At 37.5% G+C, this 17,897-nt stretch overlaps 1 protein-coding gene and 1 long non-coding RNA gene across 4 annotated transcripts in view; one reads left to right on the forward strand and one right to left on the reverse strand.

The window, feature by feature from the left end:
- The window catches only part of SAMSN1 (SAM domain, SH3 domain and nuclear localization signals 1), a 167,937-nt gene that overhangs the window by 89,066 nt on the left and 60,974 nt on the right, over nucleotides 1–17,897 (forward strand). Inside the window, exon 1 of one of the 2 annotated variants that reach the window (XM_005548935.4) lies at nucleotides 16,736–16,846. The exons of the other annotated variant lie outside the window; for it this stretch is intronic. Within the exon in view, the coding sequence (XP_005548992.1) occupies nucleotides 16,790–16,846 (57 nt within the window). The 5' untranslated portion in view covers nucleotides 16,736–16,789. Of the gene's footprint in view, nucleotides 1–16,735; nucleotides 16,847–17,897 lie in introns of those variants that run through there. 2 annotated transcript variants of the gene reach the window in all.
- The window catches only part of LOC135970031 (uncharacterized), a 218,737-nt gene that overhangs the window by 31,715 nt on the left and 169,125 nt on the right, over nucleotides 1–17,897 (reverse strand). The gene's annotated exons all lie outside the window — the stretch shown is intronic.

A 17,897-nucleotide genomic window follows, 5' to 3' on the forward strand; every position in this document is an offset into this window, starting at 1 on the left:
GTTGGTGTGCTGCACCCATCAACTCGTCAGCACCCATCAACTCGTCATTTACATCAGGTATAACTCCCAATGCAATCCCTCCCCCCTCCCCCCTCCCCATGATAGGCCCCGGTGTGTGATGTTCCCCTTCCCGAGTCCAAGTGATCTCATTGTTCAGTTCCCACCTATGAGTGAGAACATGCGGTGTTTGGTTTTCTGTTCTTGTGATAGTTTGCTAAGAATGATGGTTTCCAGCTGCATCCATGTCCCTACAAAGGACACAAACTCATCCTTTTTTATGGCTGCATAGTACTCCATGGTGTATATGTGCCACATTACAATGGTTTTTCAATGGTTCCCCACCCCATATAAATGTATACATGCTCACCTTACATTCAACTCTACACTATTGAGCATAGTATATTAGTTTTCCAAGGCTGCCACAACAAAGTCATACAAACTGGGTGGCTTGCAGCAGCAGATATTATTGTCTCAGTTCTGGAGGTTAAAAGTCCAAAATCAAGGTATTGGCAGAGTCATGTTCTTTTCAAAGCCTCTAGGGGAGACTCCTTCCTTGTTTCTTCAGCTTCTGATAACCCTGGGCATTAGGCACTCCTTGATTCATGGTGGCATAATTCCACTAACTGCCTCCATCTTCACACGGCCAGTCTCCCTGTTTGTTCTTATATGGTCATCCCTTTGTGCATGTGGGTGTCCAAGTTTCCCTCTCCTTTCAAGGACACTAGTTTTATTGGATTAAGGGTTCACTCTACTTCATATGACCTCATCTTAACTAAACTAATTACATTGCCAACAATTGTATTTCCAAATAAGGTCACAATCTGAGGTGCTGGGGGTCAGAAATTCAACATATCTTTTTTGGCCATACAGTTCAACCAATAACACATGCCTTCCAAATGCTTCAGAATCTGGCTGTAAACTAACACCTGTCATCCCCCTCCCACATCTTTCTCCTTATTTATCATGTACATTTGATGTAGGGAATTATTCCTCAGTTCTAGACCATACTGTATTTGCCCAACAGGTTTTCCTGCCAACTACGCAAACAACATAAATCCACTGAAACTATGGCATTGCAGCAGAGAAGAATTTAATTGATTGAGGCCAGCCCATGCAGAAGAACTAGAGTTATCACTCAACTCGATCTCCCCAAAGGCTTGGAGGTGGTTTTTATGGACAATTTTGTGGGCAGAGGGTAAAGAAATGGCTGCTTCTGATTGTCTGGGGACTGAAATCGCAGGGTGTTGAAAATGGCCCTCGGGCACTGAGTCTGCCTCTGGATGAGGCCACATGACCAGTTGAGTCATGAGTCTGGGTGGGGCAGTGTGAAAGATATCTCAAAAAACTGATCTTAGATTCTACAGTAGCGATATTAACTATAGGAGAAATTGGGGAAGTCACAAATATTGTAACCTCTGGCTACATGACCCTTGAGCAGTAAGGAATTCTAGAAACTGTGTCTATCTTATCAGTGTTGGAGTCCCTCTCATAAAAGCCTAACATTGTGGCCTTTCATTAGTTTTACAAAGACAGTTCAGTTTTGGACTTATAGCCTCCAGTACTGAGACAATAATAACATCTGCTGCTGTAAGCCACCCAGTTTGTACGACTTTGTTATGGCAGCCTTGGAAAACTAATATACTATGCTCAATAGTGTAGAGTTGAATGTAAGGTGAGCATGTATACATTTATATGGGGTGGGAAACCGTTGAAGAACCCTTGTGAAGCAAGAGAGGGACACAGTTATATTTGTGGTTAGATAGAAGGCATTGACTAAAATGTGGAGCATGAAGCAGAGATGGGAAATAGAGAAATATACCTTTCTTCCAATTTTCAAAAATTCTAAAGCTTCTTGATCACTAAACTTCCTCAGTGTTTTCTTGTCTATGAAACAGACATACAGAATGCAGAACAGATCACCACTCTTCTCTCTCAGTTTGGTCCAAAATGTTATATTAGAGCTCTACTGTCTGCATAGTGTTACCTTAACAAAGAAAGAGACATGCTTTGAGGTTTAATCTTTGCTTTAAGATTAAACTATAAACTAAATTCTTCTCCAAGTTAGCTTGACCTACACTCAGGAATGACCAAGGACACCCTGGAGGTCAGAAGCAAGATGGAGTAAGTTATGTCAGATTTCTTGTTGTCCTAATCTTGCAAAGATGGTTTTAGTACCCATTTCATGCCTCTAATCTTATCATATACTCTGCCCATTGCTAGATGATGCCCTCCGTTTATCTTGTCCACCTGACAAATTCCTGTTTCACTAAATGGTTTCTCAAGAATTACATTTTTAGTAAAACATTTCCTAACTTCTCCAGGCAAATTAACTATTTATCATCTATGCTTTCACTGCTTATCACATCTCAGATTGATACAGAACATGTTGCATTGGATTCTCACTCTCTGTTGATCTGCCTGTTTTCCCACTAAACTGTGAAATCTTGGAAGGCACAGCTCATACCTTTCATCTTTGGACACCTGATAGAGTCCCAGGCCCGTAATAGACATTTGGTAAATAATTGTTAAACAAATAAGATGAAACTTCCTCCTTCCAAATCTTGCAACAAGAATTCTGGGAGGAGCCCAGAAACAATATATTATGCCTGTGGGGAATTCAAATCCCATTATTTCTTATCTCTGTCTGCCTGAAAGAGGGATTTTGGGGCCAAGCTTTGTGGCTTACACCTGTAATTCCAGCACTTTGGGAAGCAGAAGTGGGAGGATAAATTGAGGCCCAGAGTTCAAGACCAGTCTTGGCAACATAGGGATAACCTTGTCTCTACACACCTGTAGTCCTAGCAATACAGGAGGCCTAGAAGGATCTCTGGAGCCCATGAGTTCAATGCTACAGTGAGCCATAATCATGCTATTGAATTACATCCTGGGTAACCCAGAGAGCCCCTGTCTCTGGAAAAAGAAGAGAGACAGAGAGAGATTCTCCCAAGGGCCCTTCACTAGTCAAGACATTAGTCAGTCATAGAAAAAAACTCTTAAACTTGTTAGGGGTTTCCAAGGTGGTGATCAAAACTGTGCTGGTTTAAAGACCAGCAACAAACTTCTGTAGTTTCCCCATTGCTGCCTTGGTAAGGTGATACTACTGAGTGGATTCTGTTCACCTACTGGTTGCCAGAAGAGATGACCTTTGCTGGCTGAAATAAAGAAGCTGCTTTTGCATGAACCACATGACATACTGATTGTACCATAAACTAGACAAACAAAAGCCCGTGTTTTTCCCCTATGTATTTATTATCTTGTAAAGAAAGTTTCTTTTCTCTTCCAAAGGAGAAGTGTTGATTTTCTAAAGCACTATCTGCACAAACAGGAGTCGGCAAATTCAAGTCAAGTTCTAATATTCAGAGAATTATAGGGCCAGGATTTTAGAGGAGATGGGACCGGCATAATTTCTTTCAGTGGGTAAGGAGATAGTTCATTTCAATGAATGCTTTGCAGGAGAACTCGTGGGTTCAGAATTAGAAGTCCTGGAATCAGGAGCTGAGTCGGTAGAAAAGGAAATTCAAATAGTTTTTCGTAGGCATAAGAATCAGAATAAGTACTTCACAGGAAAGCTGTTAGAATAAAATAATTTATGTTAAAAGATGTTGAAGCCATGGGACAGAATGTTATAAAGATCAATAATAGATCATTATCATCATTAGGAAGGTATTTTGACATATCTTATGAATTTCTCCATACAGCAGAAAGTTTTTGTTTTATTTATTTATTTTTTTAGATGGAGTCTTGCTCTGTTGCCCAGGCTGGCATGCAGTGATGTGATCTCGGCTCACTGCAATCTCCGTCTTCTGGGTTGAGACGATTCTCCTGCTTCAGCCTCCCAAGTAGCTGGGACTACAGGTGTGCAACACCACGCCTGGCTAATTTTTTGTATTTTTAGTAAAGACGGGATTTCTCCATGTTGCCCAGACTGCTTTGGAGCTCCTGAGCTCACGTGGATCTACCTGCCTCAGCCTTCCAAAGTGATTGGATTACAGATGTGAGCCACTGTGCCCAGCCGAAAGTATTTTTTTTTTTAAATAGTTTGTAGTGTGTGTGTTTCCAAATTTTTGCTGAATTTTTTTCTGATACTGTCTAATTCAACATTTGTTCTACCTGCCATCATCCTTTTGAGTTTTGAGGGGTATGGATTCTGCAGTTTTAAACCTGTTACTTGTCAATCCAAGGAGGTGGCCTAAAATGTGCACACCTATACAGTTGAGATGATTCATTTATTCAACAAACATTTCTTGAGCCCCTGTCTGCCAGGTGTTAGCAATAGTCCTAACTTCTGCCTTCCAGTAACCAAAATAAACCAACAACACAAAAAATCATCAAAACAGTAAAAACAATCAAGCACCTATAAGTGCTTGCTTGGAGACAGCCCTTTGTGGAGGTGACATGAAGGCTTATGCCATCATCCTCTAAAGTCCACATGCTGTCATCACACCACAGGACCTCCATGAACAGGTGGCCTGAAGGAAAGCAGACTTTGATGACAAGGAGCCACCCATGTCAAAAGTAAAGGGAAAAGCAGTTCCAGCAGAAGGAAGAGCTTGAGCAAAATCCCAGGATAGGAAAGAACTGACTGGTGGTCCAAGTGCAGAGACACCAGCGTGACCAGGTCAGAGAAAGAAAGGAGAATGTCATAGATAGGCAAAGGCCAGAAGTGTTCCAGCCTTCCTGGTGATGGAAAAGAGTGTGCAATTTGTGTCAAGTGCAATTGCAAATCCACAGTTAAATGCTAAATCTAAGTGAAAGCAGAAGTGAATTCCCCATAGAAATTTCCCTTAACTGGTAGCCGGGGATAAATAGCATATTCAAATATCGTTATAGCATGTGACGACAAGAAAACACCAGGTTAAAAGAGCAATGATGTGTGTACAGGCTTTGAAAACAGGGGTTGAACATGTTCCCCGGAAGCTGGGTCACACTATGACCACGTCCTGGAGGAAGTATGGGATTTGAATTCCTAGGAATCTCATGCTTTCTACTTTTGTCCCTGAAGGAGAGAGGATGGAATGAGTATTTGTTAAGACTGTCTGTGTGTCAGGAATTTTATGCATATTGCACAATTTAATCCCAACTATAATCTCATGAAAAAAATGTTATTTTCTCCTTTTAATGAGTGAGGAAATTCGAGACTCAGAGAGGACAGGTGTCAGGCTCAAGTTCATGTAGCTTGTCTGAACACAACTCTACATCACTCCTCCAAAGTCCACATGTTCTCTTCACACCACAGGGCCTCTGTGGATGGGTAGGACAAGGAAAAGCAGACTCTTCTGCCAGGCCTGCTCAGCCAAAAACTAATAGTCTGAGTGTTTCACTGCTTGCAAGGGCCACTTCAGGAGGTCAGAATTACATGCCCTTGGAAACATAACAAGAAATCTGATTTCTCTCCAATCAGATATTGGTTTGTAGTTAATCAGTTGTTATTATTATTATTATTATTATTATTATTATTATTCTGGTTGGAGAGAATGTTGCTGGGCACAGATGTTAACTTGGATATTTGATTTATTATATACTCAGTTGACAAAGAAAACCAGATTTTTCTTTCATTTCTCATAAGCATGGCTGCAAATGTTATGGAAAAGTTTTCTTATTAGAGAAAAAAATAGAATTGAGTTGCAGGTAACATGTTTCTAAAATCCTGTAAATGATCACTAGATTTTTGTTTCCTCTTCCCACAAATGACACATGCAAATGCTTTAAAATTAGAATGCAGGTAGGTTTCCGAGGCGGCCCGCCTCGCTATGGCTTTGCACTTCATGTATAAACCTCACTTTGTGTGTTGGGGTGGGAGAAAGCAATGTGCACCTATTTACAATATACTCAGTCTCCTAAGAAGCTCTTTTATTACCCTTCATGTTACAAAGAAAAGGTGGAATTCCATTTAATTGAAACATCCTTATATGTGTATGTGTATGAACACACACATGCATATACACGTACATATATACCTAAGTATATATGCATATTTATGTAATATACATATGAAATTTGATTTTGACTGACATGCAATTGGAGTATTTCATCTTATCATTATATTGTTCTCAGAGTTGATAGCATGAAGATCATATGAGGCTTTTGATTGTTTTAAGAAGTAGACTCTACAGTTACTCTCTCCTATAGCTTTACAACTTTGTAGTTTCAAACGATCAGGCCTGAAAAATAATCTGGTCACTCTGATGAGTGAAAATAGAAAGGAAATAGAAATGATCTTGCTCTTCCTGTTTAAGAATAGCTTTTCTGAGGAAAGGAAGCTCATATATATCTCTTCAATGAAATTCTATTAATTGCCTTTTTCTTCAGTAGGTAGAGACAGGAAATCATGGTCTATTGATCAGTACAATCTGCTTTCCTCTTTGCTTCTGGGGAATAAAGTATGAATTAAGCAGGGGATTTTAATATTATACACGAAGTGTACTATGTTCAGATAAAAGTTAATAACAAAGCACTTCTGTGCAAAATTTAGATCAATTTGTTCTGTCAGTATTGTAATATGGACAGAATTGCCTTTCTGCCAAATGAGGCACGATTCAGTGGTACTGAATAACATTCTAAGTTTAAAAATTATTTTGAAGATTTTTAATAAAAACTTGAGTTTTGGTTGTTTTATCCTGTTTATAAAGAATGAAAAGGCAAACTTCCACAGAATACTGTGTTTTTGTGCTCGTGAGAAGAATATGAAAATGTGGAGAAAGAACAGTCACTTAAATGTAAGAATGGGCTTCAGTGGAAAGGCTTCATGTGTGTGTCTTGCCTTCTTCTTACTGTGTCATTCTGCCATGTCCCTACGCCAGTCTGAAAGCTGTAAGGTAGGGAGAGTATTGACAGGAATCAACACCTGCCATATTTTCATATAATTAGGAGCTGAGCAAATAAGATAGATATGTGCAAATGTTTTAAAGGGCAGGGTGAAGGAAGAGACTTGGAGTTAATAAAAATGTGAAGGAATAGGCCAGGCGCGGTGGCTCACACCTGTAATCCCAGCACTTTGGGAGGCTGAGGCGGGCGGATCACAAGGTCAGGAGATCGAGACCATCCTGGCTAACAGGGTGAAGCCCTGTCTCTACTAAAAATACAAAAAAGCCGGGCATAGTGGCAGGCGCCTGTAGTCCCAGCTACTCAGGAGGCTGAGGCAGGAGAATGGCGTGAATCCGGGAGGAGGAGCTTGCAGTGAGCCGAGATCACGCCACTGCACTCCAGCCTGGGCGACACAGTGAGACTCTGTCTCAAAAAAAATAAAATAAAAAATAAAAAATGTGAAGGAGTATAGTTGACAAAAACTAGACTTTGTTTAAATAGCTACATACATTTACCAAGATGATGCAAACCTAAAGAGACAAAGAGATTTGGGAGAAGGATAGAAAGGATGTCAACTAATGTTTTGGAGAATTGGAGCAAGTTGCAATCTCAGAAATTGTAGACGAGGAGGTTGCAATGAAATTAGTCAGTGTGCACTACAGAGGCCCTGAGAGGCTCAGTCTTTGAAGGCAACAAGGAAACTACTTTCTTTTCTCCACAGCCCAGAAGGGCATGGAAAGGTGAGTATGTATAGACCTGAATAGTCACAAAGAAACGAACTCCAGAAACTGGCATTTGAGGGTCTTCTGATGAAAAAGCTTCCTCGGGGTAGGTGTGGTGATTCATGCTTGTAATCCCAGCACTTGGGAGGCCAAGCAGGAGAATTTCTTGAGTCCAGGAGTTCAAGACCAGTCTGAGAAGACAGTGAGAACCCATCTCTACAAGAAATAGAAAATAAGCCAGACATTATGGTGCATGCCTGTAACCCCTGCTAGTTAGGAGGCTGAGTGAGAGGATTGCTTGAGCCTGGGAGGTTAAGGCTGCAGTGAGCCGTGATTATGCCACTGCATTCTAGCCTGGGTGGCAGAGCAAGACTTTGTCTCAAAAAAATAAAAACATTTTTTAAAAAAAGAAAGAAAACAAAAAGCTTCCTTGCTACTTGATCACCTGACAAGCCCACCCATTTACATAGAACTTCCAGTTGGGGTTTTTATACCATGATCTTAGTAATGTATCTACAGAGCACAATCTCCAGACACTTGATAACAGCCTAAATATGAAAGACTGAAATCAAAGCAAACAGAAGAAGTCAGAATAAAACAAGAGAATGAAGGGAATAGAAGGAAAATTGTAAAAATGATAATAACTTCAGAAAGATAATAGTATATATTCCAAGTATTTACTTCTTACTATCTAGTGTTTAGTATGTGCCAAGCACTTTTCCAACAACTCCATAATAGTGTCTCTTTTCATTCTCATAGCCATATCTTTCAAGCATTACTATCATGTGCATTTTATGGAAAGGCTAAATAACTTGTCAAGGGCACCCAGGTAAATGACAGTCAGGATTTGAACCTAGGCAGTGTGGTTAAAGTCCACCCTCGTAACCATTACGTGTCACTGCCTTTCCAAAACTTAAGAACAGAATGTTATGAAAAGGGAAAAATCAGAAAGTATTTATGCAAATTAAAAACCTAGCTAAAATAAAATATTTATTACATTTTTTACAGTAATTAGTAGAAAGAGTAATGGAATTTTATTGGAAAATTAACTGTCAAATAAATGAAAAACAGAGAGCAATGTAATAAAATGAGAGTATCAATCCAGTATGTTGAACATTGGACTAATCAGTTTCCAGAAGGAGAGAACAAAGAGAGATGCAGAACTTATTAAGGTAACATAGGCCTGAAGAGAAGTTTTTAAATAACCCATATCAACACACATAATATGACATTTTAGGGTATACCAAAGATGCAAAGAAAATATAGAGGAAAGAGGCAGAGAAAAAGAAAGTGGGAAACAGTCCATACACAACAAACCAGGAATCACAATGGCTTGTGCAGACTTCTCAACACTCTGAAAGCTAGAAGACAATTGGAGAAGCCTTCTGAATATTAAGAAAAAAAGTGATTTCCAGGCTAGAATTTGATTTCAAGTCAATATAGCATTCAAATATGAAGGGTCTAAAAGGATGTAAGTGCCCTTTTTCTGTTACGGAGGTGTGTTTCTGCAAATGAGAGAGCAGACGAAAAGAAACATCATGTGAGACTTAGGCCAAGAGATAATTGGAAGTGATTAAGGAGAAATTCCATTCCATCCTCAATGGAGAACAACTAAGCCATGTTAGAACACATTAGAACAGAAAAAAATGTCTAATGTGTTTGAGCATTTGAAATGACAAGTATGATGTTTGAAATTAAATATTTGAAACAAATCACTTAAAATACCTGCCAGAGCATTTATTGGGGAAATATTAACAGTATATAGAGAACCAATCATATAAAAAGAAAGACAGGAGAAATTCCAAAAATAGGCAACAAAAGGAACATAAAGCATTAAACACTATTTGACTCAGCCATGAATAAATTATTTACATCATGATAATGTAAATAGTGAACAATGATTTAACAAAATAATTATAAAGGAGTTGGGAAGTGAGAAGAGTACAAAATCCTCATGGACAAAAACAGGAATCAGTAGATAATGCCTAATGCATAAATCAAGAAAATACTGGTCTATGATTTAGAAAAAGAAACCTAACCAACTAGAAACTTTTTTTTTTTAAATATTGGAAGGATCAGCGAAAGAGTTGAAAGAGGAAGTCCAGGAATAGAGAAGGATGGGAGAGGGTGCTTGTATTTTCTGACCTTTTTAGTGTAAGTATTTTTATGTTTGCAAAACTTTAAATGACATCTAGAAATGTAGAAAGGAACAATATTGTAGAAATGTGAAGATGATAACCACAACTTGGATTTGATATTGAGGCAAGCAAAAACACAAAATTAAGAGCCAAAGATTGGGAGAATAACAAACACTCTTTAGAAACAGAAATTGGAGAGCTAAACCTCCAACTCAAGGAGAAAACGGAATGTGCTTGTGGTCGTAACTTTACAGATAGATGCCTTAACAAAAACAGGTGACTTAGTCCATTTGGGCTGCTATAATAAAATACCATAAACTTGGGGTAGCTTCCAAACAACAGAAATTCATTTCTCACAGTTTAGAGGCTGGGAAGTCCATGATGAAGGCACCAGGAGATTTCTCTTCTGGTGCGGGCCTGTTTCCTGGGTCATAGATGGCACCTTCTTGCTCTGTCTTCACATTGTGGAAAAGTGGGAGTGAGGGATGTTTCTACAGCCTCTTTTATGAAGGCACTAATGCAATCCATAAAGGTTCTGTCCCCATGACCTAATTCTCCCAAAAGCCCTACCTACTATTACCTTCCACCTTGAGGGTGAGAATTCCAACATATGAATTTTGGGACCACATGAACATTCAGACCATAGCACCAAGGAACTTCATAGAAAGGAATTTCATAAAGTGTGCGTAAGTCTCATTTGTGCTTGTACTCTGATTACCTACACCCATTTTTGTAAGCATAAAATTAGAGACAATGATTATTATCAAGGGTAGAATTGAGGGCCCATAAGTGTCACAGCAAGGTAGCTTGGGTTGGAGAGGGGCCTGAAATGCAGACTTGTCCCCATGATACTGAATCTTAATTATAGGAAAGGGTTCTGGATTGGTTGCAGATTTACTGGTTTCAATTTTTTTTACACATGTAATGATTGAACCAATTCTCTTTTCAACCAGCAGCCAGCAACTCAACATCACCCTCCCCCTAGCTCTTAGCATTCCTGACCCCAACAGCCAAATTAATCATTCCCATTTTATGCCAGGTATTTAGGTATGCCAAGACCTACTTATGACATAGAGTGATGGTTATGAGCTGAGGCTTTGGATTGAATCCTGACTCCACCACTTCCTAGCTGTGCAAACTAGACACGCTACCAAACCCCACCAGGAAGTTGAGGATGATAATATTAGTACCAGCTTATGAAGATTTTTGTGAAGATTATATTGAAAATATTTACAAAGCACACAGCATAATTTCTTTTATGTAATAAACACTCAAGGTGACAGTCATTATTATTAATGTTATTAACTTGGAGAAGTATTACTTCATGAATATTGTAACTTTTAATCATATATGGATTAAATTTTATCATTATTTGTTATGTCAACCACATTATGGTCCTTATATGACTTTAAAACCACTTAGAAAGGAAATACTTATAATTTATTGAAGTAATCCGAGTAATTTGCATTTATTTTGAATCTTAAACTTTATCAGCCTCCCTAATTTTTCCAATCACTTTGAACTGATACTACTCATTCTTGGTACTCGGTCTTCTCTTACATTCAAACATCTTGTAAGGCATAGATGTAATTTATGAAGTTCTTTGTCTCTTCAAGGCAGTTTTATCCTGTATGATTCTTTAGGTTCACCATTCATCTTAGATCACTGGTCCTTTTTATTTATCCCAATTATCTGTTTCTTCTATAACCAAGATAACAAGATAATGTGCTACATTATCTCTTTGGAAATTTAAAATAAGCAGTAATTTTTCCAGGCCAGGCTCTCTAAGAGGCTTCCCAAGATATCCAGAGTCTGACTAGCAACTCTAACCTCTCAGAAACATAGTATTTTGAGCACACCAAGGGTAGATCCTTTTCTGGGAATACATTCTAATGAACCACAATGGCAGTATTTAAATTTATAATGAGAAATGGCAATCACAGATTCCAGGTACTTGATGTCCATATGAATACTGCCTTTATCTCCTGTAGACATATCTACCCAAGGAGTTAAATCATCATTTATTCATAGAGCTTAAAACAAAAACAAAGGGAAGTAGTTAAACACATTTTTTGTTTACTGAAATCCAGCTAAAAATGGCATGATGTGTTAATCTCCATGCAATAGATTATCTTGTCTGGAGGATTAAGATACTCAAAGTTGATTAAGCTCTCTTTTTCTTTAACTCACCAACTTGAATGGATACTTCCAGTACTTGTCTGTGTTATTGTCCTTTTCTGTTTGAGGTAAAATTAATTCAGATTCTCCCCAAACTCACTAATTATTTAGAATTTATTTGGGTATCACCTCATCGTTGTTAGTTGACTTTTTCGGAACTCTGCAATGAAACTCAGGCAAGATCTTATAGGGAGAAATTAACAGGTGAAATATTAATTTCTCATGTAGACTTGAGGCCAGTTTTTAGAAGAAATTAGTCTTTGTGATAGATATGCTTGATTTCACATCTTGTTGGAAACAGCACACCTCAGTAGCTCCCATCTTCTTGCCACTTCCTGTTAACAGAATCAGAATTTTATCTTCCCCTAATCTCCCCAAAACATGAGCTTGTCACTTGCTGGAGCAGGTCACCAGGAGAAGCAGAAAAGTGACTGTACAGCTTTTCTTTTTGTTCTTTTTTCTTTCTTTTTTTTTTTTTTTTTTTTTTTTTTGAGACGGAGTCTCGCTGTGTCGCCCAGGCTGGAGTGCAGTGGCCGGATCTCAGCTCACTGCAAGCTCCGCCTCCCAGGTTTACGCCTTTCTCCTGCCTCAGCCTCCCGAGTAGCTGGGACTACAGGCGCCGCCACCTCGCCCGGCTAATTTTTTTTTTTTTTTTTTTTTTTTTTTGTATTTTTAGTAGAGACGGGATTTCACCGTGTTAGCCAGGGTGGTCTGGATCTCCTGACCGCGTGATCTGCCCGTCTCGGCCTCCCAAAGTGCTGGGATTACAGGCTTGAGCCACGGCGCCCGGCCAAAAGTGACTGTAGAGCTTTTCAATTAGTAACACATTAGAAGGGATTTCAAGAGCTGGGTAGGGGCTGGGTCCCTTAGAGAAAGGAATCAGTAAACAGGAACTCCAGAGAGAGAATGAGTAAATAACTTTAGAGAGTTAGGAAATATAGGAGATGCACAAGGAAGCAACTATCCCCCCCCCCCCCAACTTCCTTCACCCCTCCCATAGGCCAGGGGGAATATCCATTCCATCATTTCTCTTAAATTCCCAAATCCAAACAAGGAGGTGTTGAGATGTTTAATCCACTTATGGTAAGAATAAGCTAGATAACTAGAGGAGGGTACAACACCAAGACCCCTCTATAGAGCTTGGCACCATCATCTGAATTATTAAATACAGAATTGCACAGGACATCATCAGATGTCAGTGTGTACTTATTTCAGGAAACCCTTAGAAAGAAACAGTTTTTTTAATATGTTGTAGGATCTCCACTTCCATGAAGCCACAAACAGGTAGGAACACAATATCCCCACTCAACTTCTTTGAATACAATTCTCTTCCCTGTACTATAGAAAGTAAGCCTTCTCTGAGGGGGCCCAAAAGAAGAGAGGATTTATCAAGGTTAAGTTACTTGTATGAATGACTCCTTTTCTTAATCATAGATGAGTAAATTCTACAGGTTTGAATGGAATACAGTTCTTTTTTTCTATAAAATGATTATTCTTATATTAAATGTTAATTTCAGAGTTGGGCTCTGTGATGACAACCTTATTTTGCTTATTTTCAAATTCTTGAAATTTGTCTCTCTGTTGTCCTCCTGTAACAAAGCACTTGAGGTATAGTCAGGAGGATTTTCAGTTAGAGTTAATAAAATATCCCTTGGTCATGGTTGTCCCAGTAATACATGGAGGCATACATAAGATTGTGCCCAACCAACTCTACAGGTTAGAGAAGTTTTAACTGTTAGAGCAATGCGGAGAATCTAGTTTCATTCTAAAAGACTTGATTTGAAAACCCTTCATCCATTGAACAAGTGTACATGTCCTAAAAAAAAAAAAAATGTAGAGTAGGATTAATCCAAACTACTATCTAATTGTATTCTTCAACCTGATGGTGGAAGGCAGAGAGATGTAGATGGAGATCCTCAATGTCTCAGAATCGAGGACATCACTTTGAATGTCCCATGATCTCTAGTTTCCTTCCACCTATGCTTCGAATTTTATGATTTGTGTTTTAGCAATACACTAAATAAAATATTTGTTGGATTGCTGAAACAATCCTTTTATGGCTCACCTTACTTTCCTGAGAAATACACCTCAATCTTTGTCATTCAACTGCAATTTCTTTAAAATTTTTACTCATGATTTGTGACACAGAGATTGTACACAAAGTTCCATTCTGTCTGGGATGTAAGACCATTAAGGTATTGTAAAGCACCAAGACTGTGCTTTTGCAATTTCCCTATTTCAGAACACATGTTAAGCAACAGGTTTCCCAGTGGTTTAAACATGGTCAGGAGTTAGGTGTGCTCAGTACTGACTCTACTTCATTCTTGTTCTGTCCATCTGTGACTTTTGAGTTTGCTGGATCACTGTGTCACTCACTAACTATCTTGGTGTCTCCAAATTCCATAAAATAGTAGATAATTGATAAAAACATTTACCACCTTGTCACTTGATCTTTTTGGGGATCAAGAAGTTTCACATAGGTAATGAATGGGACCTCAAATGTCAAATCTGTCTTTTAACCCCCAGAAAACATTTTTCTTGAGTGAAAGAACGATTGGAAAATTCCTTTTCCACCTGCACTTGAAGGAAAATACTTATTTTGTTTACATTTTAAATATTTCTTGTAATGTTAAAGACGGTGAAGTGCCTAGAGATCCATAAATGGATATATATATATATATATATATATATATATATTTTTTTTTTTTTTTTTTTTTTTTTTTTGCTGGAGTATAATACTTTTAAAAACAGCATCTAGTCCAGACATGGGTCTCATAAATGTAAGTGTTCTCTATTCTTTAGCATTGTATTATAGAAACACTGGAGAAATATAACCTACAGCAAGCACCGCCCCAAACTGTTTGAAACATCATGCCTATTTAGAGTTCACAAACATTTTTTGACACAAAACCTTACTGTAATGATGAATCATCTAATAAGTATGTCCTTTATTGATGTTTCATTTTATTATCAACAAAACTCTGCCATGTAGTAAGTACAAGCATTATCATTGCCATTTTGTTATTGATTCAACTCCATAATTAATTTTTATTCATAGATGAAGAAAAGGGGGTGTTGAGGGTGCAACAGGTTCACTTAAAAAATGTATTTTTTATGACTTTCAATTTGTTAAGAGATGAAACAAAAGATCTGCCTAGCCTACTTTCTTAACCCAAGCCCAAACTGAAAGTCTAAGAGATGTATTTCTAGGGAGTTACCCAACCTCAGCATTCTCAGGTTTTCCAGTGTTCTCTGTCTATGTCAGAATTCGAAAACACTAGCTCAATAATTCTCAAAATTAAAAGTCTGCTTTTATTACCTGGTAATAAAATAATAGGCATATTAACCATAATCTTGAAAAGTATATTCTTTCAATTCTGTTATAGAACAAAAACAGATTGTTTTTAGCTAGTCAAGAGGTTTGAAATATTGTCAGATAGCACAAAATAGACAATCAATTTAATATTTATTAAATGAATTAGTGAAATTTGAATCTCATTTGTTAAATGAATTAGTAAAATTTGGGCCTCAGGGAGTGGGGCTTAGAAGTGTGAGGGAAGTCTGAGAAACAAAGTCAGTGGAAAAGCTGCTGATTAAGAATACGGCACTACTGCTTTTCAATTCAGAGGATTTATAAACAGAAATTTCGGTTTATTTTCTTAATCTGGCTTGCTCAAACAGAACCAGAGTTTCATATATTTTGCAAGTCTCCCTTTGGTAAATCCCTAGTTAACAATAAAGCTTGAACTTCTTCCTTTTACTTCTGGGTATTTTGCTTTTTTCATGATAATAAACAGTTTAAAACCAGGAAGAAACTCTTAGTAAGTCATATTAGCTCTACTAGGCCTATTCAATAGAGGCTCTGGGCGTTTCATTTGAAGAAACCATTGATCCATTGACTCATCACCAGGACAGCAATTATCAGAATATGGCATCGTTTGTAGCACAGAGATATATGGTTAATTGGGGGTTCTGTTTAATTGATCTCTTTGTTAACCAGGACTTTACAACATCTTAATACATTAGAAAAGTAACATATGCGTAAACATTTACTTTTAGAGTCAGGTTCCCATTTATATTTAGAATGGGTCTAATCCATATTTTAAAATATATGCATACATGCTTCAAGTAGGATTAATATTGTTTAAGGTCTAACTTATTTTGTCGTCTAACAGTTTTTATTTATTTCATCTTCTAACAGTGTTTATTTAGAAATATATCATGCCTGTAATCCCAGCACTTTGGGAGGCTGAGGTGGGCGAATCACGAGGTCAGGAGATCCATCTTGGCTAACATGGTGAAACCCCATCTCTACTAAAAATACAAAAAATTAGCCAGGCATGGTGGCACGTGCCTGTAATTTCAGCTACTCGGGAGGCTGAGGCAGGAGACTCGCTTGAATCCGGGAGGTGGAGGTTGCGGTGAGCCAAGATCATGCCCCTGCCTGGGTGACAGAGCGAGACTCTGTATCAAAAAAAGAAAAAAAGAAAAAAAAAATGTGTATATGTATATGTAAACTTGACTACCTTGAGTATTCTTTTATTTTTTTTTTAATAATAGAAAGCCAACATCTCAAGTTTTATTTCAGTTATTGTCTCTGATTTTTCTTTTTTCTACCCATGGAATACATTGTAGATTTTTGCTTTTATATAATGAGTTTTGTTTTGAAATCCTTACGGCTCTTGCAACTGCAGGCATATCTAAGTATGAGATTTGGAACATACCTCATAGAATATAGCAGGACAATAAAGAGTTACCAAAGAATTACCGTAAGAAAAAAAATTACCCATGTAAATGTTGAAGTCATATCCTGACCGAAGGAGGAAGTGGCAGGTCCCTGGGCTCAACCTTATCTGATGCTGTACATTAGACAGCACACTGCTGACTATTTTCAGTTGTTTCTGTAACAGCAGAAAGTGCACTCACTAGGAGTAGTCAGAATTCAAAATGCTCAAGAGAAAGCCATCCAATGTTTCAGAGAAGGAGAAACATCAAAAACCAAAGGTAAGGAAATTTCATACATAGTTAAATAAAATCAAACTATTTAATAGAAAATAAACACATACGTGTGTTTGAACACATACAATGTTCTCATCTGTGAGTCATAAGTCAAACATAGGGTTTAATGCCTCATGGCAAATATGGAAAAATTAAATTGCAAAGTTGGATTTTAAATCACACCTAGCAATTATTGTCTCTGTAATTTTGTCTTATAGTGCATATTGGAACATTTACATCTGTAAGTGAAGTTTGAGTTCAGCTCAACTTCAAAAAAATCAATTTAGTGGTCTCTGAGTGTTTGTTATCATAAAGTCTTCTTGCACGTTTTTAATGACTATGAGATTGTCAATGTCTATTAAACAGTCTACTGAATGAATTTTATCTCAAGAGGTTAGCTCTTCAAAATAGAGTTATGAGAAGGTTGTAAAATGGAAATGTTAAGTTAAATATAAGACTTTTCTCATTTTTGAATGTTGTTATGATAGTTTGTTGTAGAGATGTATATTTGCTATTCTCTTGAACTAATGTTATTACTACACAAAAAATTGGGCTGTGTTTCGAGAAGCATCAAAACACCATATACTGGTAACTTGACAAATTGGTAATATTAATATGTAGAATGTTGCTCTGTTCTTTGTCTTGGCAATAAGTGCTACTTTAAAAAAAATAGGTCATGGGATAAAGTTTAGATTCTATTGTAGAACTCTAGATTTATTAATAACATAAAACAACTATTTACAATGTACCAATGTCAGAAAATTTCTCCAATATGTGTACATTTCTTTTCTTAGGTAAATAAAATTTTTAATCTCTTTCTGAGATAAACAATAGCTGAGTCCAGTTTTTTTTTGAAGGATTCATTTATTGTCTATCAGTCTTTGTATGTTAGGCACCCATTTTCAGAGAAAGAGGTTGGTTTCTTTCATTTATTATGACCTTTTGAATTGATGAGATATAGAACAATGGTCAATATTTTTAAACTCTTTGGAAGTTACCATCCAAGTTTTTCTGAAGGAAACAAAAATAAATGATTTCCTATCTTTGGAAAGGTAGA

This window comes from Macaca fascicularis, chromosome 3 (assembly GCF_037993035.2).
Source record: "Macaca fascicularis isolate 582-1 chromosome 3, T2T-MFA8v1.1".
NCBI classification, from domain to species: domain Eukaryota; kingdom Metazoa; phylum Chordata; class Mammalia; order Primates; family Cercopithecidae; genus Macaca; species Macaca fascicularis.